The sequence below is a fragment of the Coregonus clupeaformis genome, chromosome 7 (assembly GCF_020615455.1).
Source record: "Coregonus clupeaformis isolate EN_2021a chromosome 7, ASM2061545v1, whole genome shotgun sequence".
Lineage (NCBI taxonomy): Eukaryota > Metazoa > Chordata > Actinopteri > Salmoniformes > Salmonidae > Coregonus > Coregonus clupeaformis.
The window spans coordinates 30,092,484-30,119,585 of record NC_059198.1 but is presented as its reverse complement, the minus strand read 5'-3'; the positions used below and the strand labels follow the sequence as shown (position 1 = coordinate 30,119,585).

The following is a 27,102-nucleotide window of genomic DNA, read 5'->3' as shown; positions in this document are numbered from 1 at the left end:
CCTTGACTATAGCTCAGCATTCAACACCATGGTACCCTCCAAGCTCATCATTAATCCCGAGGCCCTGGGTCTGAACCCCGCCCTGTGCAACTGGGTCCTGGACTTCCTGACGGGCCACCCCCAGTAGGTGAAGGTTGGAAACAACATCTCCACTTTGCTGATTCTCGACACTGGGGCCCCACAAGGGTGCGTGCTCAGACCACGCCTGTACTCCCTGTTCACCCATGACTGTGTTGCCAAGCACGCCTCCAACTCAATCATCAAGTTTGCAGACGACACAACAGTAGTAGGCTTGATTACCAACAATGACGAGACAGCCTACAGGGAGGAGGTGAGGGCTCTGGTAGTGTGGTGCCAGGAAAATAACCTCTCACTCAACGTCAACAAAACAAATGAGATGATCTTGGACTTCAGGAAACAGCAGAGGGTGCACCCCCTATCCATATTGAAGGGGCCGCAGTGGAGAAGGTAGAAAGCTTCAAGTTCCTTGGCGTACACATCACTGACAAACTGAAATGATCCACCCACGCAGACAGTGTGGTGAAGAAGGCGCAACAGAGCTTCTTCAACCTCAGGAGGCTGAAGAAATTTGGCTTGGCACCTAAAACCCTCACAAACTTTTACAGATGAACAATTGAGAGCATCCTGTCGGGCTGTATCACCGCCTGGTACGGCAACTGCACCTCCCGCATCCGCAGGGCTCTCCAGAGGGTGGTGCGGTCTGCCGAACGCATTATCGTGGGCAAACTACCCGCCCTCCAAGACACATACAGCACCCAATGTCACAGGAAGGCCAAAAAGATAATCAAGGACATCAACCACCCGAGCCACTGCCTTTTCACCCCACTATCATCCAGAAGGCGAGGTCAGTACAGGTGCATCAAAGCTGGGACTGAGAGAATGAAAAACAGCTTCTATCTCAAGTCTATCAGACTGTTAAATAGCCATTACTAACACATTAGAGGCTGCTGCTGCCTGTTGAAATCACTGTCCACTTTAAGAAATGGAACACAAGTCACTTTAATGTTTACATATTTTTGCATTACTCATCTCATATGTTTATATACTGTATTCTATAATATTCTACTGTATCTTAGTCCATGCCGCTCTGTCATTGCTTGTCCATATATATGTGTATATTCTTAAATTCCATTCCTTACTTAGATTTGTGTGTATTGGGTATATGTTGTAAAATTGTTAGATATTACTTGTTAGATATTACTGCACTGTCGGAGCTAGAAGCACAAGCATTTCGCTACTCCCGGAATAACATCTGCTAAACATGCGTATGTGGCAAATACAATTTGATTTGATATTGGCAAACATTGTAGGCCTTATTTTACAAATGTTACAATTGTGATTTGACTTGTGATTTAGAGCAAAACACTTGGGTGAACTGTTGGAATTATGTAAATTCTAATTCTATAGTTAGAATATAATAGTGAGCACTTTGAATACAGTGTTTGACATGACAACAAATAAAAATGCCAGGGAGGAGTAATTGTGACATGGTAGGAACCAAAGTGTTGACAAGTGCTTCTTAAGGGACCCTATACTCTTTGGCTACATTGAATGTTTTCTCTTAGCTACTTAACATATTCTTGCTTCGCGTATTCTTCTTTGATTTAGAAGATACTGTTGCACGAACAACATGCTGATTTAGGTCTACACCATCACTGGTATTATCAGGCTGTATAGCTAGTTACGTTTGCTCTGACTCATTTACATTTATTAGCTAGCCAGCGATTAGCATTAGCAATTAGCAATTAGCGGCTAACAAGATTTAGGCCCAACTTGCTAAGAAAATACAAACTAGCTGTTTGCAGATGTAAGAAACACAAACTAATAGTATAATTATAGACCGCTAGTGGGTTTATATTATGGCGCAAAGTGAAAACAGCATCATTGTCATCAACATTGTTGCCTGCGCTGCATTAACCATGTAGACTGAACGCAAGTGTCTCGTGGTTGACGAACAACAAATGTGCTCCTTGAGTGACGCGGTGCTAGGTCTGTGGAAAGCAGCATGAAGAGTGAGCTGAGAGAGATGACTGAAGTAGCGAAGTAAACTAAAAAAATGAATGTTCCACACGGCGTATCATATTTAAAGAACCGAACATTCAAATACCGTTTTATAGAAGGTAAAGTAAAAACCCAAACCGGTCCGTGCATCAGTAACGGTATATCGTAAAATACAGTATACTGCCCAGCCCTGGGTAAAAGTGGTCAAAGTAACTTTTTGGACCTGAATGGCAAAACATTTAGGAGATAGAGGTGCTCAAAGTTGACCCATTTTGCATACCCCACCCTACCATAAGCCACCCAACGGTTGAGTTTGAAATCATTTAAGCTTACAAACAGGGTTGCCAAACTATTTTTTAATTTATTGGGGAAAAGTGTTTTAATTCAAAAATAAAAATGTTTAATATAAATTATCTAAAAACGTGTGAGCTCCGATTTTATTTCATTTTAGCATATTTTGTAGCTTAGAACTTTTTGTAGCTTAGCATTCAAGAGTATGCTGTGTCTCAACTGATGGCGGGCACAACACAAACATCTCAGATGATGAATTGTTAGATATTACTGCACTGTTGGAGCTAGGAATACAAGCATTTCGCTACACCCACAATAACATCTGCTAAATATGTGTATGTGACCAAGAAAATTTGATTTTATTTAAAATAGGTTCGAAGCTATAACATAAGCGAAAATGGGAGGGGGGGGGAATCGCAGTTAGGCTAATCGTCATTCAATGCAAAACATTTCCCCCCCCCCATTCCTACCATTTGGCATTTCGCTACACCCGCTATAACATCTGCTAAACACGTGTATGTGACAAATAACATTTGATTTGATTTGACACCAGAGTATGTGAGCGGAGCTGAGCGTTCCCAATTTGACTGGAGCGTGGGACGAGATTCCCAAAGGCTGGAGCGTCGGCCTTCTCGCCCGCTCCAGGAGCGCTCACTTCACGAGCTCAGGGCATGCCCGCTCCAGCATGCATTTGTAGTCTACTTGTGTGCTGCTATAGCCCCTTGCTTTAGCTACTGTCATGGAGTTCACTAAATATTTTCATAAAGAAACTAATAAAACACAGGTGCTAAATCAAGGTGACTTACAAAGATGAGGACCAAGCGCAAAAGAGGGAGTGTCCACAACTAAATAATCATTGTGGAATCTGAATATACACTTATCCCAAAAGCATGATGGTGTACTTACTACGTGCACATGCTAAAAGAAAGGAATGAGGTGGGTAGATAAGTGTTTATAAACAAAAAATCAGATCTCTTAAAAGTTTAGTTATTATATCTATACAATAGGCCATAATTGATTTGGCCCAATAGGCCTGGCATATTCCCACGTTCAAGGTGCTTTCCGTTTTGATTGGGGTATTTTGCCTAAAAACCTTCAGGCCTACCTAATAGAAAAGATCAAAATGAAATCTCTGCCCAGCCTGGCAAGAGTGGCCAAAAATGATGTTTAGCATCCTCAGTGGCTCTGCAAGTGTGGAGAGGATATTCTCCGCTGCTTGCCGGCTCTCCAGGCACCATCGCATGAGCATGAAGCCACAGACTGGCCATGAGTAGTTTTTTGTTTAATTTGTATTTAATTCTAAGTAAGTCACAGCCTATATGCACAATTTCTAGACTAGAATGATTTAATACAACGAAATGTTTAAATGCTGAGCCCTTTATGTCCCTACCAGCCTAGTGTGTCGCACTCACAAATGCTTCACAGTGTATTTCTTTGTAGGCTATAGCCTTGAAATAATATAGCCTAAAGAATTCATTTTCGTTCCTTAGGCTCCCTTTCTGGTTCCTGACCTATTTAGAGTGTTTATGCTGTTTTAATATGACGTGTAGCCTATTTGAAATGATGTTCGCTTCTTACATTCACCTTTTCATGTTTATTCAAATACCCTTCATTCAAATCCATATGGTTTGGTTTCAATACTTAAAAAACAATTTTATAGGTCCAGGTAATCACAAACATAGATGGCTATTGGTTAAATTGTGATTGTAATGAATGGAGCGAATTTGGCGCGGGAGTTATTTTTTTTTCGTGAGCATGGTGCAGTTTTTAGCAGAGCTGTAGGAAAGGAAAGCGTTGTGCACCGCTCCATGAGCTTCCAACTGCTGAACTACGCTCACATGTCTGACACACACACACGTCAAACACGGACTAATGCATGGACACACAGTCATTATCAGTGTAGCCTGGGAACTTTGATCCGGACACATTAACTGCTGCATGTAGGAGAAATCCTTATCGCATTTAAGGACTAGGTTTAATGAGAGTTGGTGGATGGTTCCCACGGATGGCAGAGATAGAGGTTACGACCTTCAGCTGCAATACGAGTAGCTGGAGAGTCTGATGGATTTACCTGGTACTGGACCAGGTAAGGGAGAATCATTGATGTTTCTCAGAGTCAATAGGTAGGATATTGTTTTGTTGTAAAACATTTTTTAAAATAATTCTCACAATAGGCCCTATTCAGCATTTTGATTATGATTAAGAACCTTTTTCATCAACATTAGGCCTTTATGGTTAACCATCATCAATGGTAAGTACAGTATATTGTGTTATGACATAATTACAAGCCTGTTTTCCTAATTTAAACATTTTTAGCACAGCCTACATTCTTTCCTCTGTACTGGAGGTTGAACCATTTCAGGTTTTACTGGTGCTGCCTCTGCGATGGCTGCCTCCACCGAAGAATAGCCAAATGGTATTACATCTATGCATTGTGCTCAGAATATGTGATGGGTGTAGAATACGCATCATGTCTTGGTGGGAGGGGCCTAATCAGAATAAGGTGATCGTGTGAAATACGCATCTTCGCAGGGCATGTCCTAAACGGAGCCTGCGGTTTTTTGGACAGGGTATCGCTGGGTGGGTGGTGCTTTTTATACGCCTGCAACTGGTTAGACTGGGATGGTTGGTCTTACATGGCTCTGTAACAGGAGTCCTGTTTCCAACTCTCGGCTCCGCACACTGAGAGCAATATGGCTCAGGGTCGTCCATGAGAATGTGGATTTGTTCGTAACAACGTGTGTGTTTATAGAGCCACTCTTGTGGAATAAATGTGTCAAATTCAATGGTGAGGAGGAGTCTTGCTTTTTTCAGTGCGTTAATAGAATGTGACAACCACAACAAAAATAAATGGGATGACGCAACCCCATGATCTGTAGTTTTGAAGGACTGCCGTTGCAGTGTTTACTTCAAAAACAAAAGTTTTTTTTTTAGGCTTGCTGTTGCCTTTGTTTTTCTTCAGGATCATTATTTAGGGACTAGACGGCGCTCTCGTTTGTTAACTCCTGTAGGCTTCTGTTAATGATCTGCCGTAACAAGGCCCTATTGGAGCGAGGTCATCATATGACGAGACAGTTTCCATCTTTCCTCTTGTTAGGTTATGCCCTCAGAATAACTGGAGGATGCTGGAGAGTGGAGAACATATGTTTGACAGCCTAACATATGTTTTTGAGCTGAAATGACACTCTTGGTCAGTTCATTGAGATTTGAGCTGTCCTCTTTCCCGCCTTCTCTTCAGTCTGTGATTGACAGTCTGATTGGTCCCCTGCAGGAGGCCTCTCAAAGGTCACGTCTGTGACGGCTCTGTCTTTGTAGACCTAGCAGTTAGTAGCTCAATCACTAAACTAAAATTCAAAAATTGACTCAGCTTTTCAACATGGCTATTTCAAGACTTCCTGGTATTGTTCAAAACTTTTTAGGCTTATGAATGTCATAGTAGTAGGGCGTTAAGACAATGGATACATTTTCCTTAGTACTTTCATAACATAATAATTTTTAAGTAAATAAATAACACTAATACGACATTTTATTGTGTGTGCGACCAGCTTTGATAGATCTTTAAGCTAGCCTTTATTGGCTTTTCCTGGATATGTGCCAATACCTTTGACCATGTTACCTCAGCCACCTATCTGCACTTTCTTCCATGTTTATTTGCCTCATAACACTTCTTTCCTTTTCCTGTTCTTGCATAGTTCTCTTCAGACGCATGTTATGAAATCTTAAAGCAAAAAAATAAGCTTATTGTAGTTAGTATTAACCACTAGACCTGTCTTTGTCATAAGACAAGGCTTTCAGTTGTTTTGAAAAGTTTGAGCTTTTTATCTGAAGCAGACAATGGATGCCAAAACAATGGGTGCGTCCCAAATGGCGCCCTATATAGTGCACTACTTCTGACCAGAGCCCTATGGGGACCTGGTCAAAATAAGAACACTATATAAGGAATAGGGTGCCATTTGGTACGCCGCCAATATTTAATTCCATTAATATCAGTTTAGTTCACCGGGACAAGCAACTTCACTTGTAAAAAAGTATTATGTCCTTTTTTTGCACTACCGAGTGGCACAGTGGTCTAAGGCACTGCATCACAGTGCTAGCTGTGCCATTAGAGATCCTGGTTCGAATCCAGGCTCTGTCGTATGGGGCGGCGCACAATTGGCGCAGCGTCGTCCAGGGTAGGGGAGGGAATGGCATGCAGGGATGTAGCTCAGTTGGTAGAGCATGGCGTTTGCAACGCCAGGGTTGTGGGTTTGATTCCCAAGGGGGCCAGTATGAAAAAAAAAAATACATGTAAATGTAATTCTAAGGCTATATTGTAACAACAGCCACTTTGATTTAAAAAAAACCCGCCAACATATTATTTCGCCATTATTACACACAAACATTTTATGTAATAAATGGATTACTAGTAAGAAGTGATGTGGTATATTGCAAAGTTGTATTATATATTTTGTGACCCCAAGTCTTTTAACCAAAATATCAGACAAAAATGTTCAGCTGCCCCTTTAAGGGTGGGAGGTTACTGCGGCAACGAGGGCACTCGAGCTTCTTGCTCCAGTCATCAGTGACAGCAGTGTGCCTGTGAGATGGAGAATCTGACTAGTAGCCGTTTGGTCTTCGCTGAGGGAACTCAAACATTGAAATACAACCTTGCTTGTGCGCAAAACAATATAAATAGCCAAGAAACACAAGGACAAAGTCTCACTTTAGTAGACTTTTGAATAAGTTAGACCAACTTTTATGCCTGTTCACAGCTCTTCTAAAAAGTAATATTCAGCACTTCAATCACAGTGCGCACAGCTCCCCAGCCAGGAAGTTGCTGTGTGTCACACTAGGTGGGATATATATTATAAGATATACAGTGCATTCGGAAAGTATTCAGACCCCTTCCCCTTTTCCACATTCAGTTACGTTACAGCCTTATTCAAAAATGGATTGAATAAATAAAAAATCTCATCAATCAACACACAATACCCCATAATGACAAAGCGAAAACAGAAATACCTTATTTACATAAGTATTCAGACTCTTTGCTATGAGACTCGAAATTGAGCTCAGGTGCGTCCTGTTTCCATTGATCATCCTTGAGATGTTTCTACAACTTCATTGGAGTCCACCTGTGGTAATTTCAATTGATTAGACATGATTTGGAAAGGCACACACCTATCTATATAAGGTCCCACAGTTGAGAGTGCATGTCAGAGCAAAACCAAGCCATGAGGTCGAAGGAATTGTCCGTAGAGCTCCGAGAGGGGATTGTGTCGAGGCACAGATCTGGGGAAGGGTAGCAAAACATTTCTCCAGCATTGAAGGTCCCCATGAACACCGTGGCCTCCATCATTCTTAAATGGAAGAAGTTTGGAACCAGCAAGACTCTTCCTAGAGCTGGCCGCCCAGCCAAACTGAGCAATCGTGGGAGAAGGGCCTTGTTCAGGGAAGTGACCAAGAACCCGATGGTCACTCTGACAGAGCTCCAGAGTTCCTCTGTGGAGATGGGAGAACCTTCCAGAAGGAAAACCATCTCTGTTCAGCACTCCACTAATCAGGCCTTTATGGTAGATTGGCCAGACGGAAGCCACTCCTCAGTAAAGGGCACCTAAAGGACTGTCAGACCATGAGAAACAAGATTCTCTGGTCTGATGAAACCAAGATTGAACTCTTTGGCCTAAATGCCATGCGTCACGTCTGGTGGAAACATGGCACCATCCCTACGGTGATGCATGGTGGTGGCAGCATAATGCTGTGGGGATATTTTTCAGTGGCAGGGACTGGGAGACTAGTCAGGATCGAGGGAAAGATGAATGGAGCAAAGTACAGAGAGATCCTTTATGAAAACCTGCTCCAGAGCGCTCAGGACCTCAGACTGGGGCAAAGGTTCACCTTCCAACAGGACAATGACCCTAAGCACACAGCCAAGACAACACAGGAATGGCTTCGGGACAAGTCTCTGAATGTCCTTGAGTGGCCCAGCCAGAGCCCAGACTTGAACCCGATCTAACATCTCTAGAGAGACCTGAAAATAGCTGTGCAGGGACGCTCCCCATCCAACCTGACAGAGCTTGAGAGGATCTGCAGAGAATACAGGTGTGCCAAGCTTGTAGCGTCATACCCAAGAAGACTCAAGGCTGTAATCGCTGCCATTGAAGCTTCAACAAAGTACTGCGTAAAGGGTCTGAATACTTAGGTAAATGTGTTCATTTTAGTATATATTTTGTAACTGTTTTTGCTTTGTCATTATGGGGTATTGTGTGTTGATTGAGGGGGAAAAAACAACTTAATCCATTTTAGAATAAGGTTGTAACGTAGAAAATGTCAAGGTGTCTAAATACTTTCCGAATGCACTGTATATTATATGATTCTTAGTTCTTTGTGTGATTAGCTACCAGCTATGAAACAAAACAAACACTTTGAAAACAGTTAATGCAGCATTTATTTTTCTATACATGTGCTTATACAGTGGCTTGCGAAGGTTTTCACCCCCCTTGGCATTTTTCCTATTTTGTTGCCTTACAACCTGAAATTAAAATGGATTTTTTGGGGTTTTTTATCTTTTGATTTACACAACATGCCTACCACTTAGAAGATGCAAAATATTTTTTATTGTGAAACAAACAAGAAATAAGACAAAAAAACTACTTGAGCGTGCATAACTATTCACCCCCCAAAGTCAATACTTTGTAGAGCCACCTTTTGCAGTAATTACAGCTGCAAGTCTCTTGGGGTATGTCTCTATAAGCTTGGCACATCTAGCCACTGGGATTGTTGCCCATTCTTCAAGGCAGAACTGCTCCAGCTCCTTCAAGTTGGATGGGCTCCGGTGGTGTACAGCAATCTTTAAGTCATACCACAGATTCTCAATTGGATTGAGGTCTGAGCTTTGACTAGGCCATTCCAATACATTTAAATGTTTCCCCTTAAACGACTCGAGTGTTGCTTTAGCAGTGTGCTTAGGGTCATTGTCCTGCTGGAAGGTGAACCTCCGTCCCAGTCTCAAATCTCTGGAATACTGAAACAGGTTTCCCTCAAGAATGTCCCTGTATTTAGCGGCATCCATCATTCCTTCAATTCTGACCAGTTTCCCAGTCCCTGCAGATGAAAAACATCCGCACAGCATGATGCTGCCACCACCATGCTTCGCTGTGGGGATGGTGTTCTCGGGGTGATGAGAGGTGTTGTGTTTACGCCAGACATAGCATTTTCCTTGATGGCCAAAAAGCTCAATTGTAGTCTCATCTGACCAGAGTACCTTCTTCCATATGTTTGGGGAGTCTCCCACATGCCTTTTGGCGAACACCAAACGTGTTTGCTTATTTTTTTCTTTAAGCAATGGCTTTTTTCTGGCCACTCTTCCGTAAAGCCCAGCTCTGTGGAGTGTACGGCTGAAGGTGGTCCTATGGACAGATACTCCAATCTCTGCTGTGGAGCTTTGCAGCTCCTTCAGGGTTATCTTTGGTCTCTTTGTTGCCTCTCTGATTAATGCCCTCCTTGCCTGGTCTGTGAGTTTTGGTGGGCGGCCCTCTCTTGGCAGGGTTTGTTGTGGTGCCATATTCTTTTAATTTGTTAATAATGGATTTAATGGTGCTCCGTGGTATGTTCAAAATTTCGGATATTTTTTTATAACCCAATCCTGATCTGTATTTCTCCACAACTTTGTCCCTGACCTGTTTGGAGAGCTCCTTGGTCTTCATGGTGCCACTTGCTTGGTGGTGGCCCTTGCTTAGTGGTGTTGCAGACTGGGGCCTTTCAGAACAGGTGTATATATACTGAGATCATGTAACAGATCATGTGACACTTAGATTGCACACAGGTGGACATTATTTAACTAATTATGTGACTTCTGAAGGTAATTGGTTGCACCAGATCTTATTTAGGGGCTTCATAGCAATGGGGTGAATACACCACTTTTCCGTTATGTATTTGTTCGAATTTTTTGAAACAAGTAATTTATTTCATTTCACTTCACCAATTTGGACTATTTTGTGTATGTCCATTACATTAAATCCAAATAGATATCCATTTAAATTACAGGTTGTAATGCAACAAAATAGGAAAAACGCCAAGGGGGATGAATACTTTTGCAAAGCACTGTACCTGATTTATCACTCTATTTGTATTCACAAATGCGAGTGACATGCTTGCACTGTGGAGCCCTGACCACCCACCTAAGTTGCTGGTGAAATAGACATCTTACCCGCCAATGCCAAAATCTACAAACATTTGGCGGGTGTTAATTCTAGGCCCTGTTTCTTGCACCCCTTTCATCCTTTCAATGTCAGCCTGCTAGTCTTCCAAACTACACAGAGGGGCAATTCCACCGTAACGGAATAGCGCTGAGACTCAGATCTTTCACTTAAAAGTTTATGCCAAACAAACACCATTGATTTCAAAGTAACAAACCATGCGACTCTGCAGAAGGACTACTTTTAACAATTTACACTGAACATTAAACAAAAACACATTTACTGGAAGAACTGTGCAGATATAAAGTTTGGTACCAGAATTTCTCCAAAATCTCCATGTGTGTCACGGTTTCGGCCGAGGCTGCCTCTCTTCCTTGCTCGGGCAGGCTTCGGCGTTCGTCGTCTCCGGAATACTAGCTGCCACCGTTGAATGTTTCTATGTTCGTTTGCTTTTGTCTGATTGTTGTACACCTGTTTCTCGTTTAGTGTAATTAGTGTCCTATAAGTTCTCGTTGTGTTTTGTCTAGTGTTGTGTGTTATTGTTTTCACTGTCGTGGTTGTTGCTAGACGTATTTTGCATTTTGCTCGGTTGAGCTGTTCCTCCATAGTTTGGAGTGTTTTAGTCGCACCTGTTTGTGCGCGCGTATTTGTTTCGCCTGCGTGCGGAGTTTCGCCTTCGGGCTATTTAGTGTTTGCACTGTGAGTATTCACTAAAGTCTTTGGAATATACTTCTGCGTCCTGCGCCTGATTCCACCACCACACCCACCTACTACATCCCTGACAATGTGTTTTTTATGGGACCACAGTTTCCCAAAACTCTGTTAAATATCTGGTCTGAATTAAGATTCAAAGATGTCTGCAGAAAGACTGGTGTGTCAGCTATATCATGCAAAATATTTTTGCATGATATAGCTTGACTTTGAAAAAAGCTATTTTGGTTATTGAACTACAGTAAATTAAGTGGATATACACCCGGTAACATAATTTCATCATGGATCCCTAACCTGTACTACACAGAAATGCATAATTATGGATATAAATGTCATTCTCTTCATGGTGATGTACAGTTGAAGTCGGAAGTTTACATACACTTAGGTTGGAGTCATTAAAACTAGTTTTTCAACCACTCCACAAATTTATGGTTAACAAACTATAGTTTTGACAAGTCGGTTAGGACATCTACTTTGTGCATGACACAAGTAATTTATCCAACAATTGCTTACAGACAGATTATTTCACTTATAATTCACTGTATTACAATTCCAGTGGGTCAGAAGTTTACATACACTAAGTTGATTGTGCCTTTACACAGACTGGAAAATTTCAGGAAATGATGTCATGGCTTTAGAAGCTTCTGATAGGCTAATTGACATCATTTGAGTCAATTGGAGGTGTACCTGTGGATGTATTTCAAGGCCTACCTTCAAACTCAGTGCCTCTTTGCTTGACATCATGGGAAAATCAAAAGAAAAACAGCCAAGACCTCAGAAAAATTATTGTAGACCTCCACAAGTCTGGTTCATCCTTGGGAGCAATTTCCAAACGCCTGAAGGTACCACGTTCATCTGTACAAACAATAGTACGCAAGTATAAACACCATGGGACCACACAGCCATCATACTGCTCAGGAAGGAGACGCATTCTTTCTCCTAGAGTTGAACGTACTTTGGTGTGAAAAGTGCAAATCAATCCCAGAACAACAGCAAAGGACCTTGTGAAGATGCTGGAGGAAACAGGTACAACATTATCTATATCCACAGTAAAACGAGTCCTATATCAACATAACCTGAAAGGCCGCTCAGCAAGGAAAAAGCCACTGCTCCAAAACTGCCATAAAAAAGCCAGACTACGGTTTGCAACTGCACATGGGGACAAAGATCGTACTTTTTGGAGAAATGTCCTCTGGTCTGATGAAACAAAAATAGGACTGTTTGGCCATAATAACCATCGTTATGTTTGGAGGAAAAAGGGGGTCACTTGCAAGCCGAAGAACACCATCCCAACCGTGAAGCACGGGGGTGGCAGCATCATGCTGTGGGGATGCTTTGCTGCAGGAGGGACTGGTGCACTTCACAAAATAGATGGCATCATGAGGAAGGAAAATTATGTGGATATATTGAAGCAACATCTCAAGACATCAGTCAGGAAGTTAAAGCTTGGTCGCAAATGGGTCTTCCAAGTGGACCATGACCCCAAGCATACTTCCAAAGTTGTGGCAAAATGGCTTAAGGACAACAAAGTCAAGGTATTGGAGTGGCCATCACAAAGCCCTGACCTCAATCCTAAAGACAATTTGTGGGCAGAACTGAAAAGGTGTGTGCAAGCAAGGAGGCCTACAAACCTGACTCAGTTACACCAGCGCTGTCAGGAGGAATGGGCCAAAATTCACCCAACTTATTGTGGGAAGTTTGTGGAAGGCTACCCGACATGTTTGACCCAAGTTAAACAATTTAAAGGCAATGCTACCAAATACTAATTAAGTGTATGTAAACTTCTGACCCACTGGGAATGTGATGAAATAAATAAAAGCTGAAATCATTCTCTACTATTATTCTGACATTTCACATTCTTAAAATATAGTGGTGATCCTAACTGACCTAAGACAGGGAATTTTTACTAGGATTAAATGTCAGGAATTGTGAAAAACTGAGTTTAAATGTATTTGGCTAAGGTGTATGTAAACTTCCGACTTCAACTGTATCCTAAATAGGTACTAGGCCTACACAAAGGTATACAAATGCAATATACTCCTTTGCATATTTGGGTATTATTCTATAAACTGGCTATTTTAATGAGCTCCGCTCCCAAACAAGAACACATTTTGTTGGACTGGACCAAATTTGAACCAATCATAGACGTCTATGTTTCAGCAGTTTTGACATCAAAGTACAGCACAGTAGAGTACAGCACAGAACAGAGTTCAGTACAATAGAGTTATGTAGAGTTTTGTGCAGTGCAGTAGAGTACTGTAGAGTATAGTATACTACTCTGTACTGTACTCTACTGTACCGTAGAGGACTTTACTTAACTATACTCTACCCATCTTTAAAAAATATTAATTGTACTGAACGGTGCTCTTCACACTTGTGAAACATAAACGTCTATGATTGGTTCAGATTTGGTTCAGACTGGACCGAATCTGGACCAATCATGGATGTCTATGTTTGGGCCAAATCAAGGCCGTTCCGGACCGGAATCAAAATAAACATCTGTGGACGTTTAAATTAATGCCGGTCCAGACTGTACCAAAAACGTCTTCAGTGGACGTTGAAATCAAGGCCAGGGCGGACGGACCAAATTTCTACTACTTTTCGACTTCCATGGATGTCTGGTGTTGGTCGGTGCTCAGTGGGTAAGAATGCGGTTTACAGTAAATGGAAAGAGAGGGAGCTCGTGTGTGTGTGTGTGTGTGTGTGTGTGTGTGTGTGTGAGAGAGGGAGAGAGAGACACACCAAGGAGGGCCTACAGCAGCACCTAGATCTTCTGTCGGACCTGGGCCCTGACAGTAAATCTCAGTAAGACAAAAATAATGGTGTTCCAATAAAGGTCAATTTGTCAGGACCACAAATACAAATTTCATCTAGACACCGTTGCCCTAGATCACACAATTAGACCCAACCCAATCATGAGAAAACAAAAAGATAATTACTTGACACATTGGAAATAATTTACAGATAAACAGAGCAAACCGGAATGCTATTTGGCCCTAAATAGAGAGTACACAGTGGCAGAATACCTGACCACTGTGACTGACCCAACATTTATGGAAAGCTTCGACCATCTATAGACTCAGTAGGCATAGCCTGTCTTCTCTTGAGAACCAGGCTGCCTACGGCGGCCTCTCAATAGCAAGGCTATGTGCACACTGCCCATAAAATGAGGTGGAAACTGTGCTGCACTTCCTAACCTTCTGCCAAATGTATGACCATATTAGAGACACATATTTCCCTCCGATTACACAGACCCACAAAGAATTCAAAAACAAATCCAATTTTGATAAACTCCCATATCTATTGGGTGAAATACCACAGGGTGCCATCACAGCAGCAAGATTTGTGACCTGTTGCCACAAGAAAGGGGCAACAGTGAAGAACAAACACTATTGTAAATACAACCCATAATTATGTTTATTTATTTTCCCTTTTATACTTTAACTATTTGCACATTGTTATAACACTGTACATAGCCATAATGACATTTGAAATGTCTCTATTCCGTTGAAACTTTTGTGAGTAATGTTTACTGTAATGTTATTTTTTTATTTTATCTATTTCACTAGGAGAGAGGGAGAGGGATGGGAGAGAGAGATTTGACAACCAGATGACAAAGAAAACTGTTATGAGTTGAACGTAATAGTATGCCAGTGGAAGGGAGGACTGTGGTTTGTGACTACTATGATTTCCCATTTTTTCCCCTCATCAATCTACACACAATACCCCAAAATGACAAAGCAAAAGCAGGTTTTTTGACATTTGTGCAAATGTATTAAAAATAATAACGATAATCACATTTATGTAAGTATCAGAGCGGAGTGGAGTGGTGAGAATCTCAGCTCCTTGCTCACGGAGCTGTTCACCCCTCCGCTCCCCCCGCTCAAAGCCACATCAGTCCGCTCATTATCGCTCAGCGCTCAACGCAGTTTGCATCGCGCTCCACTCAAATCCCCCCCTCGCTCCAAAAAAGGAAAGAAATCTGCATGTATTTCACTTTTAGCTTAAACCACAGCCTTACTTTATCTCCCCGAGTTTGTTGCATACAGACTCATCTCGGATTATCCATTCTGTCTTGAAACGGGGATCTAACACTGATGCTAAAATGAGATGTTAATCAGTATAGTATATTCCATAGCGAATTGACACGTTGTTTGCCAATGTTTCTGAAAAAGCAGCGATGCCCATTGGAAGTGCAGCGTGAGTGTCATCGGTGAGCAGGGATTTGATTTCTGTGACAGCAGGGAGGATCATCCCCAGGTTCCCCAGCTCCTTCTGCATTTTGTCTGTGAGGTCTGCCAGTGGCGTCAGCACACTGACAAGGTGCATCAGCTGCCGTACTTGATTCAGGGTGATGTTAGCAACATTAGACTTGAGTTTGTTTTGCCATAACGTGTCTTTTTGGAACAACCGGATGAACGACTGAATAATCCGCAGCTGGCTGCTCCATCGAGTGGCGCAGGCATTTGTGGGGTGGACACCTAATTGGTCGGTTTCCTCTGTGTTCAGGGTGCTCTTGCGTACACTTTTCACCAGGTGCCCGACTTTCACTAACAGCCTATTAATGTTGTCGTGCTCGTTAACGGCGTCTTTGATCGCCAGCTGAAGCATGTGAATGGGGTATCTCAGATGTAAATTTCACACAGTAAAGTACTGATTTATCATAGTTTCTACATTAGAGGTTATCACTTCCACATGGACTTGCGAGGGCGCAGGTGGTCCCTCATCCTCCTCTTCATGTTCTGCGCTGCTGCTGGCATCCGCGGTCACTTCATCCTCCGCCTCCTCTTCAGTGCCAGGGAGGAGGTTAAACGCCTTGATCATGTTGCTGGCACTGTCAGTGACGACCCGTCGTTGCACGTTCCAATATTTGAGTACACTTTCATACTTTTGGTAAATATGATCTGCGGTATGGTGCCCCTGTATGTGCTCACTGCCCAACAAAACCGTGTGCCCCCGGAACGTCCCATCAATTAAACTGGCCATGATGCTAAGGAAGCTGTGCCCTCTTCTACTGGTCCAAATGTCCGCTGACAGAACGAGCCCATCACCATTTTGCAGTAGGTCTTGCAGTTTGGCTTCCATCTCTTCCAGGGCATGTGGCATGAGCGTGTCCCGTACGGTGTTGTAGCATGGGGGGGGTGTAGCCCGGTTGAGCTACACCCCCCCGCGTTCTCCTTTACTCAGCGGTTCATAGTCAAAATGCTACATCCAGCTCTCTTTTTCTCTCCCTTGTTATGGTTGGGCCTTTGTGTGCAGTGAAGAAACTTTTGAATTCCTCAACCCTTTTCTCTTGTTGCTGCTGCTGCTCCTCTCGCTCTATAAAATACAAATTCATGGACGACACAAATTAAATTAAACAGATGGATTCTGGGTCAGGCTTGAGCATGCTTCAGACTCGTAATGTGAGCGAGCGAAATTGGATCGGGACATAGGGCAACGCTCTGCCCTTTTAAAAATGCTGCTCTGCGCTCTGTCCAAAATCCGTCCCGCTCGCGCTCCACGCTCGCTCCCGCTCCACTCCGCTCACATGCTCTGGTAAGTATTCAGACCCTTTACTGAGTACTTTGTTGAAGCGCCTTTGGCAGCGATTACAGCCTCGAGGCTTCTTGGTTATGACTCTGCAAGCTTGGCACACCTGTATTTGGGGAGTTTCTCCCTTTGTTCTCTGCAGATCCTCTCAAGCTCTGTCAGGTTGGATGGGGAGCATCGCTGCACAGCTATTTTCAGGTCGCTCCAGAGATGTTAGATCAAGTTCAAGTCCGGGCTCTGGTTGGGCCACTCAAGGACATTCAGAGAATTGTCATGAAGCCACTCCTGCGTTGTCTTGGCTGTGTGCTTAGGGTCGTTATCCTGTTCGAAGGTGAACCTTCACCCCAGTCTGAGGTCCTGAGCGCTCTGGAGCAGGTTTTCATCAAGGATCTCTCTGTACTTTGCTCTGTTCGCCTTTCCGTCTATCCTGACTATGATTATTCAAATTCTATAGTTAGATAAGTGGGCACTTTGAATACTCTGTTTGACATGACAACAAATGAAAATGCCATGGAGGAGTTATTGTGACAGGGTAGTAACCAAAGTGTTGACAAGTGTTTCCTAAATGACCCTAAAATCTTTGGCTACATTTAATGTTTTCTCTTTGCTACATTATGTAGCTAATATATTCTTGCTTTGCGTATTCTTCTTTGATTTAGAAGATACTGTTGCGCAAAAACATTCTGATTTAGGTCTACACCATCACTGGTATTATCAGGCTGTATAGCTAATTACGTTTGCTCTGACTCAGTACGTTTATTAGCCAACTAGCGATTAGCATTAGCGGCTAACATTATTTAGGCCAAATTTACTAAGAAATTGACAAACCAGCTTTTTGCAGATGTAAAAAACACAAACTAATGGTGTAATTATAGAACGCTAGTGGATTTATATTAAGAAGCAAAGTGAAAACCGCATTGTTGTCATTAACATTGTTTCATGTGCTGCGTTGACCATGCAGAGACTGAACGCAAGTGTCTCGTGGTAGAGGAACAACAAATGCGCTCCTTGAGTGATGGGGCAGGTCCGGGTCTGTATGAAAAGTGGCATGGAGAGAGATGGCTTAAGTAGCCAAGTAAACTATAGAAATGGACGTTACACACGGTGTATCACATTTAGCAAACCAAACATTCAAATACCGTTATAGAAGGTAAAGTAAAAACCCAAACCGGTCCGTGCATTAATACCGATATATCGTAAAATACGGTATACCGTCCAGCCCTAGGCCATAGTGCACTATATTTGACCCTGGTTGCATCAAACATCCTCCAGAATGTTCTCTGTAGACTACTTTGCTGCCTGGCGAAGGGTAAGGGTATTGCTGAGTCATTGCCATAGTCTGAGCTCACTTTCTGACACGACAGCCCAAGCGAGGTCACCTTACATTCCAAACACTCACTGGATCTTTACTCTCCTGGGTTATGAGTGTGACGCTGAGCGCCAGCCCAAGTTGTTTCTGCCTACTCGTTTGTGTGTGCGCGCGCACATACATATCCGTGTGTGTGCGGACGTTTGTGTGCGCAGGTTGGTCAACATACAATGATTTTCTCTCTTGAATGTGAATACAGTGTTCTCTTTATAGTGGGAGCTCCATCATGATTACATCCCAACTGTAACATAGTTTGGAGAGTGTAGGACGGGACTTCCCCAGACAGCCTCCCTCATTTCTATCCCTCCCTGCTGCCTCTCAAAGGCTTAAGTTGATGAGAGGTTTTTCTATGTAGAGACACATGGGAAAGCACCCATTAAGAAAACCTGCGCCTGCAGTTGCTGATACAAGAGGTAACTGGCAGCTCTGGAAGACTACGTACCAAGCTGTTCTTGTCACACACAGACAGTTTTAGGCTATTAGATTATTCTTGTTTGTCCTATGTAACTCGGGCCATATTTGCAACTTCATTTTACTAAGTACAGTACCAGTCAAAAGTTTGGACACACCTACTCATTCAAGGGTTTTTCTTTATTTGTACTATTTTCTACATTGTAGAATAATAGTGAAGACATCAAAACTATGAAATAACACATATGGAATCACGTAGTAACCCAAAAAATTTTAAACAAATGAAAATATATTTTTGATTCTTCAAAGTAGCCACCCTTTGCCTTGACAGCTTTGCACACTCTTGGCATTCTCTCAACCAGCTTCACCTGGAATGTGAATTTCCAACAGGAGTTCCACATATACTGAGCACTTGTTGGCTGCTTTTCCTTTACTCTGCAGTCCAACTCATCCCAAACCATCTCAATTGGGTTGAGGTCAGGGGATTGTGGAGGTCATCTGATGTTGCACTCCATCAGTCTCCTTCTAGGTCAAATAGCCCTTGCACAGCCTGGAGGTGTGTTGGGTCATTGTCCTGTTTAAAAACAAATGAAAGTCCCACTAAGTGCAAACCAGATGGGATGGCGTATCGCTGCAGAATGCTGTGGTAGCCATGCTGGTTAAGTGTGCCTTGAATTCTAAATAAATCACCAACAGTGTCACCAGCAAAGCACCATCACACCACCTCCTCCATGCTTCACGGTGGGAACCACACATGCGGAGATCATCCGTTCACCTACTCTGCGTCCACAATGACACGGCGGTTGGAACCAAAAATCTCAAATTTTGACTAATTAGACCAAAGGACAGATTTCCACCGGTCTAATGTCCATTGCTCATGTTTCTTGGCCCAAGCAAGTCTCTTCTTCTTATTGGTGTCCTTTTAGTAGTGGTTTCTTTGCAGCAATTCGACCATGAAGGCCTGATTCACGCAGTCTCCTCTGAACAGTTGATGTTGAGATGTGTCTGTTACTTGAACTCTGAAGCATTTATTTGGGCTGCAATTTCTGAGGCTTGTAACTCTAATGAATTTATCTTCTGCAGCAGAGGTAACTCTGGGTCTTCCTTTCCTGTGGCGGTCCTCATGAGAGCCAGTTTCATCATAGCACTTGATGGTTTTTGCGACTGCACTTGAAGAAACTTTCAAAGTTCTTGACATTTTCCGTATTGACTGACCTTCATGTCTTAAAGTAACGATGGACTGTCGTTTTTCTTTGCTTATTTGAGCTGTTCTTGCCATAATATGGACTTGGTCTTTTACCAAATAGGGCTATTTGAATTTTTTTTGACCTTTTAGTCATTTAGCAGACACTCTTATCCAGAGCGACTTACAATTAGTGAGTGCATACATTTTTCATACTGGCCCCCTGTGGGAATCGAACCCACAACTCTTGCGTTGCAAGCGCAATGCTCTACCAACTGAGCTACAGGAGGGCCAATGGGCTATCTTCTGTATACCACCCCTACCTTGTCACAATACAACTGATTGGCTCAAACGCATTAAGAAGGAAAGAAATTCCACAAGTTTTGATGTCTTCACTATTATTTTACAATGTAGATAATAGTAAAATATAGAAAATCCCTGGAATATGAGTACGTGTGTCCAAACTTTTGACTGGTACTGTACATTCAACTTATGTAGCCCTACTTGAATCAACCTGTCATTCACCCCCCCTCCCCGTCCGTTCACAAGGGAATTGTGAACACATACATTGAGCAGGGAGGGGATGTACCGTAGCCTACTTGTTTTCTACTGTAGAGAATGGTGAGAGGTTTATTCGATTGAGGTTTGTGGGTTCGTTTCCCACGGGGGGGCAGTATGAAAATGTCGCTCTGGATAAGCGCGTCTGCTAAATGACTAAAATGTAAAAATGTAAACTGAGATTGAGCCTGGCTGCTGTATTAATGTGCTACTAGCCCTCCACGTAGCTTCTACTGTAGGCAGGCTATGGTTACGTCCCAAATGGTACCCTACTCCCTATATAGTGCACTACTTTTGACCAGGGCCCATTAGGGAATAGGGTGCCAGTCGGGGCATATCCTTTGAGTTTCACTGTGAATTTCTCTGCTTGAGTTTGTGTGCCTGGACATATTCTGAGTGAACAAAAGTCCAGTTTGACAAAAAAGGCTACACTCCTCTACAGAGCAAGGATCTGAATAGCAATGTGACAAATATAACATTTTGCTTAACATTTCAACTGTCATTTTTGAATCTGTTTTCCATTAAAATAAGAACAAATCATAAAATTCCACATCAATTCATAATGCATAAAAATGGTCCTATTACGTATGTACAGTGCTTGACTTGGGCAGGAGCTTACCGGAGGTGAGTACCGGCACCTCACATTTTGTACAGCTTGAGCTCCTGCACCTCTTATAGAACATTAGCTCGAAGTATTGTGGAGCTCCTGCACCTAAATTATAAACAGTCTAAGTCAAGCACTGTATACAGTGGGGGAAAAAATGTATTTAGTCAGCCACCAATTGTGCAAGTTCTCCCACTTCAAAAGATGAGAGAGGCTTGTAATTTTCATCATAGGTACACGTCAACTATGACAGACAAAATGAGAAAAAAAAATCCAGAAAATCACATTGTAGGACTTTTAATGAATTTATTAGCAAATTATGGTGGAAAATAAGTATTTGGTCAATAACAAAAGTTTCTCAATACTTTGTTATATACCCTTTGTTGGCAATGACACAGGTCAAACATTTTCTGTAAGTCTTCACAAGGTTTTCACACACTGTTGCTGGTATTTTGTCCCATTCCTCCATGCAGATCTCCTCTAGAGCAGTGATGTTTTGGGGCTGTCGCTGGGCAACACGGACTTGCAACTCCCTCCAAAGATTTTCTATGGGGTTGAGATCTGGAGACTGGCTAGGCCACTCCAGGACCTTGAAATGCTTCTTATGAAGCCACTCCTTCGTTGCCCGGGCGGTGTGTTTGGGATCATTGTCATGCTGAAAGACCCAGCCACGTTTCATCTTCAATGCCCTTGCTGATGGAAGGAGGTTTTCACTCAAAATCTCACAATACATGGCCCCATTCATTCTTTCCTTTACACGGATCCATCGTCCTGGTCCCTTTGCAGAAAAACAGCCCCAAAGCATGATGTTTCCACCCCCATGCTTCACCGTTGGTATGATGTTCTTTGGATGCAACTCCTCATTCTTTGTCCTCCAAACACGACGAGTTGAGTTTTGACCAAAAAGTTCTATTTTGGTTTCATCTGACCATATGACATTCTCTCAATCCTCTTCTGGATCATCCAAATGCACTCTAGCAAACTTCAGACGGGCCTGGACATGTACTGGCTTAAGCAGGGGGACATGTCTGGCACTGCAGGATTTGAGTCCCTGGCGGCGTAGTGTGTTACTGATGGTAGGCTTTGTTACTTTGGTCCCAGCTCTCTGCAGGTCATTCACTAGGTCCCCCCGTGTGGTTCTGGGATTTTTGCTCACCGTTCTTGTGATCATTTTGACCCCACGGGGTGAGATCTTGCGTGGAGCCCCAGATCGAGGGAGATTATCAGTGGTCTTGTATGTTTTCCATTTCCTAATAATTGCTCCCACTGTTGATTTCTTCAAACCAAGCTGCTTACCTATTGCAGATTCAGTCTTCCCAGCCTGGTTCAGGTCTACAATTTTGTTTCTGGTGTCCTTTGACAGCTCTTTGGTCTTGGCCATAGTGGAGTTTGGAGTGTGACTGTTTGAGGTTGTGGACAGGTGTCTTTTATACTGATAACAAGTTCAAACAGGTGCCATTAATACAGGTAACGAGTGGAGGACAGAGGAGCCTCTTAAAGAAGAAGTTACAGGTCTGTGAGAGCCAGAAATCTTGCTTGTTTGTAGGTGACCAAATACTTATTTTCCACCATAATTTGCAAATAAATTCATAAAAAATCCTACAATGTGATTTTCTGGGAAAAAAAATCTCATTTTATCTGTCATAGTTGACGTGTACCTATGATGAAAATTACAGGCCTCATCTTTTTAAGTGGGAGAACTTGCACAATTGGTGGCTGACTAAATACTTTTTTTCCCCACTGTATGTGTGATGATTGTGAGGTACTTTACAATGGCTATGGCACGTCAAGGGAATTGTAGCTTATTGTTCAGATGGGTTAAATGGGAACTTAAATCTGGACACTGACTATAGGTCTATAACCTCTCACATAGTCTTAATATTAATTCCTGCAGAATTAAGCATTTGTTGCTGTAAAATTATACACCAAATGTAGGCTACATTTTGACTGGGGAACAGGAGTGGAGAAACATTATTTCTTTCAGCATCTTGCAGAATGCAAATGCTCAGTTAGCACCTCTACAGACGGTATCTATCTTTATCAGCATCATAAAAGCTGATTAGTGTTTCAACCACATACAATATGCATCCAAAAGGAACTTAAATCTTATCAGAAACATGTTAGGTTGTTTTCACAGCTTTCTATTTCCTTACAACCAATGTCATTAGGACATTTAGCATTTTCTCCCCGGTCCCTAAAAGGTTTTGCTCCACGAAAGAAGCAGAGATGATAGCGAACTTTACCGATGTCAACTAGATTGAAGCATTCACTCTATCGATTTATGATATTCTGTTTAGAAGCTGCATGTATCAAATTATAGACAAGTTGACTAACATATAGCCTACCAAAATGTTTGAAATTATAAGCAGAAACACATCTAAATCAGGCCCCCATGTAAAATATTTTTTTCTCTCTGCCTGTAGCCTAGAAGGCATTTGATATGTTAGCGGGTTAGGGTTGGGTGCGGGCCTCAGATTTTCACTTTATCACATATAGTTGGGCGGTTGCGGATGGGTTAGCAATTGCCGGCTGGTGCGGGTGAACAAACGGCTGACACTAGTGTGTGTGTGTGTGTGTGTCCATAAACAAATAAACACCTGGGACCCTGTCCACAACTGGAGAGTGATTCCACCCCTCCATTTAAAGTGGGGCCTTCCATCCCCACCTTACCCCTCATCATATGGTAGCAGCACAGATGAGATTAGCACGTTTAACTTGACCTCTCATGCATGTCAGATAAACATACCCCTCCACAATGTTCTAGAATCTATTCACTACTTAAGCCATCTCCCATCTCCCCACTCAACCAGCAACGTGGGGGAGCAGCCTTACGAAAACAACTCACCAAAGAGCATTTCTATAAAGTGCTTCCAGAAATGGCTTGAGATAAACTCAAATGCCTTAGCCCTCCCCGTCCCTCTATTCTACCCTTTCTCTCCTTTACATTTTCCCTCAACATTTTGTGAGTAGATAGGCCCCTATCTGCATTGCTGTTCAACATTCCCCACCTACCAATCATGCAGATCCATCCGATTGGTTGCCCTGACTGTCAGTCAGCTTCGATTGGTTGCCTTGACTGTCAGTGTTTTCCTGTCAATAAGATGTGGTTGGCCAGACTGGGGACAACTTGTTTCCTCACACCTCTCCCCTCCCCCCTAATGCAGCAGCTCCACGTCCCAGCCCATCCATGGCCTTCACACGCAAGGCCTTTTGAGTAAAACATGATCACAACAAGATTAGGACAAATAATACATATGTCCCGCCTCCCCTCGTCAGTTCTTAGCAGCTGCCCTTATTTTGAAGGTGTTACTATTTGCATTTTCAGTTTCTTTTTAGGAGCTTCTTGTCTTTTTGCTTGCTAGCGCTGTTGCTTAAAATAGTGCAGCTGTTCAGTAATATTGAATTTAGTGTCATTCAGGGACACAGCGATAGGTCAATATTTGCTCATTTACTTGTGACAGTTAAGAAAACACCCTCCCCCGTTGAGGAACATTCACTATTGTAACATCTTTTTGTTGAGTCAAATTGAAAAATGAATTTTACATCTAGGAAATCGGAATAGTTTGAATGCCTGATTTTACTGGGTCAAATATCCCAGTAAATGCTTTGCATTTAGCTTGAAGATGAAATATGGGGACATTTGTTTTTGCACTCTAATAAAGACATAGGCTACATGATTGCATAAAACAAGCCTACGTGATTCTTTACATTATTGCATTTCTTTACATTATTGCATTCTTTGTAGACAAATGTAATAAAGCTGAACACAACACTGCCTTTTTTTGTGATTTTAAGCTTAGGCCTAATTTAATAGGAAATGATGGAGCATGTAGCCTAGCCTATTATGCTGCTGCACAATGTTACCCAACACCTGTCATCCATCACCACACCCTTCGGGGCTCTGCAGTGTTACAGCACGGCACCCTTTCAGAAATACATACAAATCTGCTCTCTCTCTTAGTTGACTTCTCAGAAAATGAATAGTGATTTCATGTAGTGTCGTGTCACCCTGGCCTGTATTTTTTTCATGACTGAACATTTCTTCTGCATATTTTTCCTTCCACCATTATGATCTACCTCCCTTCTCCTCAGTCTGTACCCTCCCTTGTTCTTGAATTACATTAGCCAGGCAGCCTGCCAACATCTAACCAAATTCCACATTGAAATGGTGAGCTTAGCTTGGCTATGGGGTCTTAAAAGCCCCTCTGAGCTCTAGGAGAATACTTTGAAAATACCGAAATTACCCCTGGTCGGGTACTTTTCCCTTTTCTCTTCACACGGCTCCTTCCTTTTTTACCCCGTTAGCCTACCGCTCGGCTGCTGAAATCCCCCTTGTCCAGATGTGTTTCGGTAGGCCTTCGCTCCAGGTAGGGCTCTGACCTACATTTGGTGAGATCAGCTGTTGCTCCTGTGTCCCACGCAGACATAAATTAAGCTGCATAGCTCCTCTCAATGTAGTACGGCTGGTAAATGAACCCCCCCCCCCCTTCACTCTCTGTCCCTCCAGCTATGGTTTCATCTACACACCTGCTCCTCTGTGCTCCAGAAACATGTCATTGATGTCTGATGTATTCAAAGCTTCACTGTCTGTCAGCAACCGGTTTTCTTGCAGAGTAGTAATGTGGGATTAGGACCAGATCATTATGACTACTATAGGCAAATTTGAAGCGTCACATAGAATGCTCTTGGTGTAGTCGAAGACTGGTTTGGATGACAGTGAATTATGATTTATCAAGGATGAACGGTTTAAATGGCACATGGATGTTGTGCTGTGTTTTGAATGTAAAGCTCTGTCTGACACACACTCTCTCTACCCCTCTTTCTCCCTCTCTCTGCCTCCCTCTCTCTCCTAGGCTGTCCTCTGGCGAGGCGGTAGGTGGGTGGTGTGGAGCTGGCCTCGGCACCGGGAGAGGCCCCCTCGCCCGCCCCCTCCCTGTGCTGCATGGCTGCGATGGCGCCCGCTCTAACCGACGCGCCGGCCGAAGCTCACCGCATCCGCTTCAAACTGGCTCCACCCTCCTCCAACCTCTCCCCGAGCGGCGTGGAGAGCAGCGGAGGCACCAGTCACATCCTCGTCTCCAGCAACGGCGCCGTCAAGCGCAAGGCCTCCGAAGAGCGCGGTCCCCACGGGGGTTCCATCACAGCTAAGGGGAGGGAGGAGTCGCCGCGAGGCAACGAGGCTCCTTCCACACCTCTTGGGAAACTACAGCCGCTGGTGGCGTCGTACCTGTGCTCGGACGTGACGTCCGTTCCCTCTACCAAGGAGTCACTGAAGCTGCAAGGCGTCCTGCTGCAGAAACACGGCCTTCTGCCCAGCTTCCTGCCCAGGAAACACAAGACACTGGAGATCTCAGAGGTGCAGCTCAAGAGCATCATGAGTAGCAGCAGAGGAGGTGGTCTCCCTGCCCTGTCAAGCCCGCCGCCACCGGTCAACGGCGTGGCCAAGAAGTTGGCCAAAAACGGGCCGGACCGGGACAGTATGACAGCGGTCAATGGCGGTAATAACTGGCCTCCTGCTGGACATGGACTGGACTCCCCAGTGCTCCAGCCCCAACCCCACACGGCTGCCTCTAGAGGAAACTCTCCTCTCAATGGGGGAGGGGAGCACCAGCAGCCCACAGGACTGTCCTATAACCTTGCCGGAAACCCTGAACAGCCAGCACACCCCGCAGCCTCCACCAACACCCCCATAGACTGCCCCGACAGCAAACCCTCCGATAGGCCACCATCGCTGGCCAGTGACACATCATCCCTTTCCCCAACGGACCGACAGACCTCCCTGGGTCTGGGCAGCCTTGGAATGGACATTAAGGAGCGGACTCAACAGAGCCAGAGCCGGCAGGGCGAGATCGAGGGGCGTCTGAGGCGCCTGAGGAAGCGCCTCCAGGTGGTTCAGGCCAAGCAGGTGGAGCACCATGTCCAGCAGCAGCTGGGGGGCCTCCTGGAGAGCACGCTGGGGCCACTGGATGCCCTCCGACCTGGCGGAAGACGAGGAGGCCAGGACGCCCCCCTCACCCCGCAGGAGAGGGAGGGGCTTGGGCGATTCTTGAAGGACGGTTCTGTACCAGCGGAGCTGGAGCGCCTGTCCCTCAGCGGAACCACCAACCTGAGGTCCACGGAGAGCGCCTTCGACTCAGACGCCACGGAGAGCAGCTCCGGAGGAGAGACGGATGTGGAGGAGGACGAGCTCACCAGGGTGGACATCGAGCAGCGACACATCTCTCTGTAAGTACCTAGTACCTGG

At 43.8% G+C, this 27,102-nt stretch overlaps 1 protein-coding gene across 3 annotated transcripts in view; it reads left to right on the top strand.

Moving 5' to 3' along the window:
- LOC121570250 (KAT8 regulatory NSL complex subunit 1) overlaps positions 1-27,102 on the top strand; it is a 106,945-nt gene that overhangs the window by 9,871 nt on the left and 69,972 nt on the right. For all 3 annotated transcript variants that reach the window (XM_045221309.1, XM_045221308.1, XM_045221310.1), the window contains exon 2: positions 25,712-27,083. In XM_045221309.1, coding sequence (XP_045077244.1) covers positions 25,801-27,083 — 1,283 coding nt within the window. In that variant the 5' untranslated portion in view covers positions 25,712-25,800. The remainder of the gene's footprint in view (positions 1-25,711; positions 27,084-27,102) is intronic.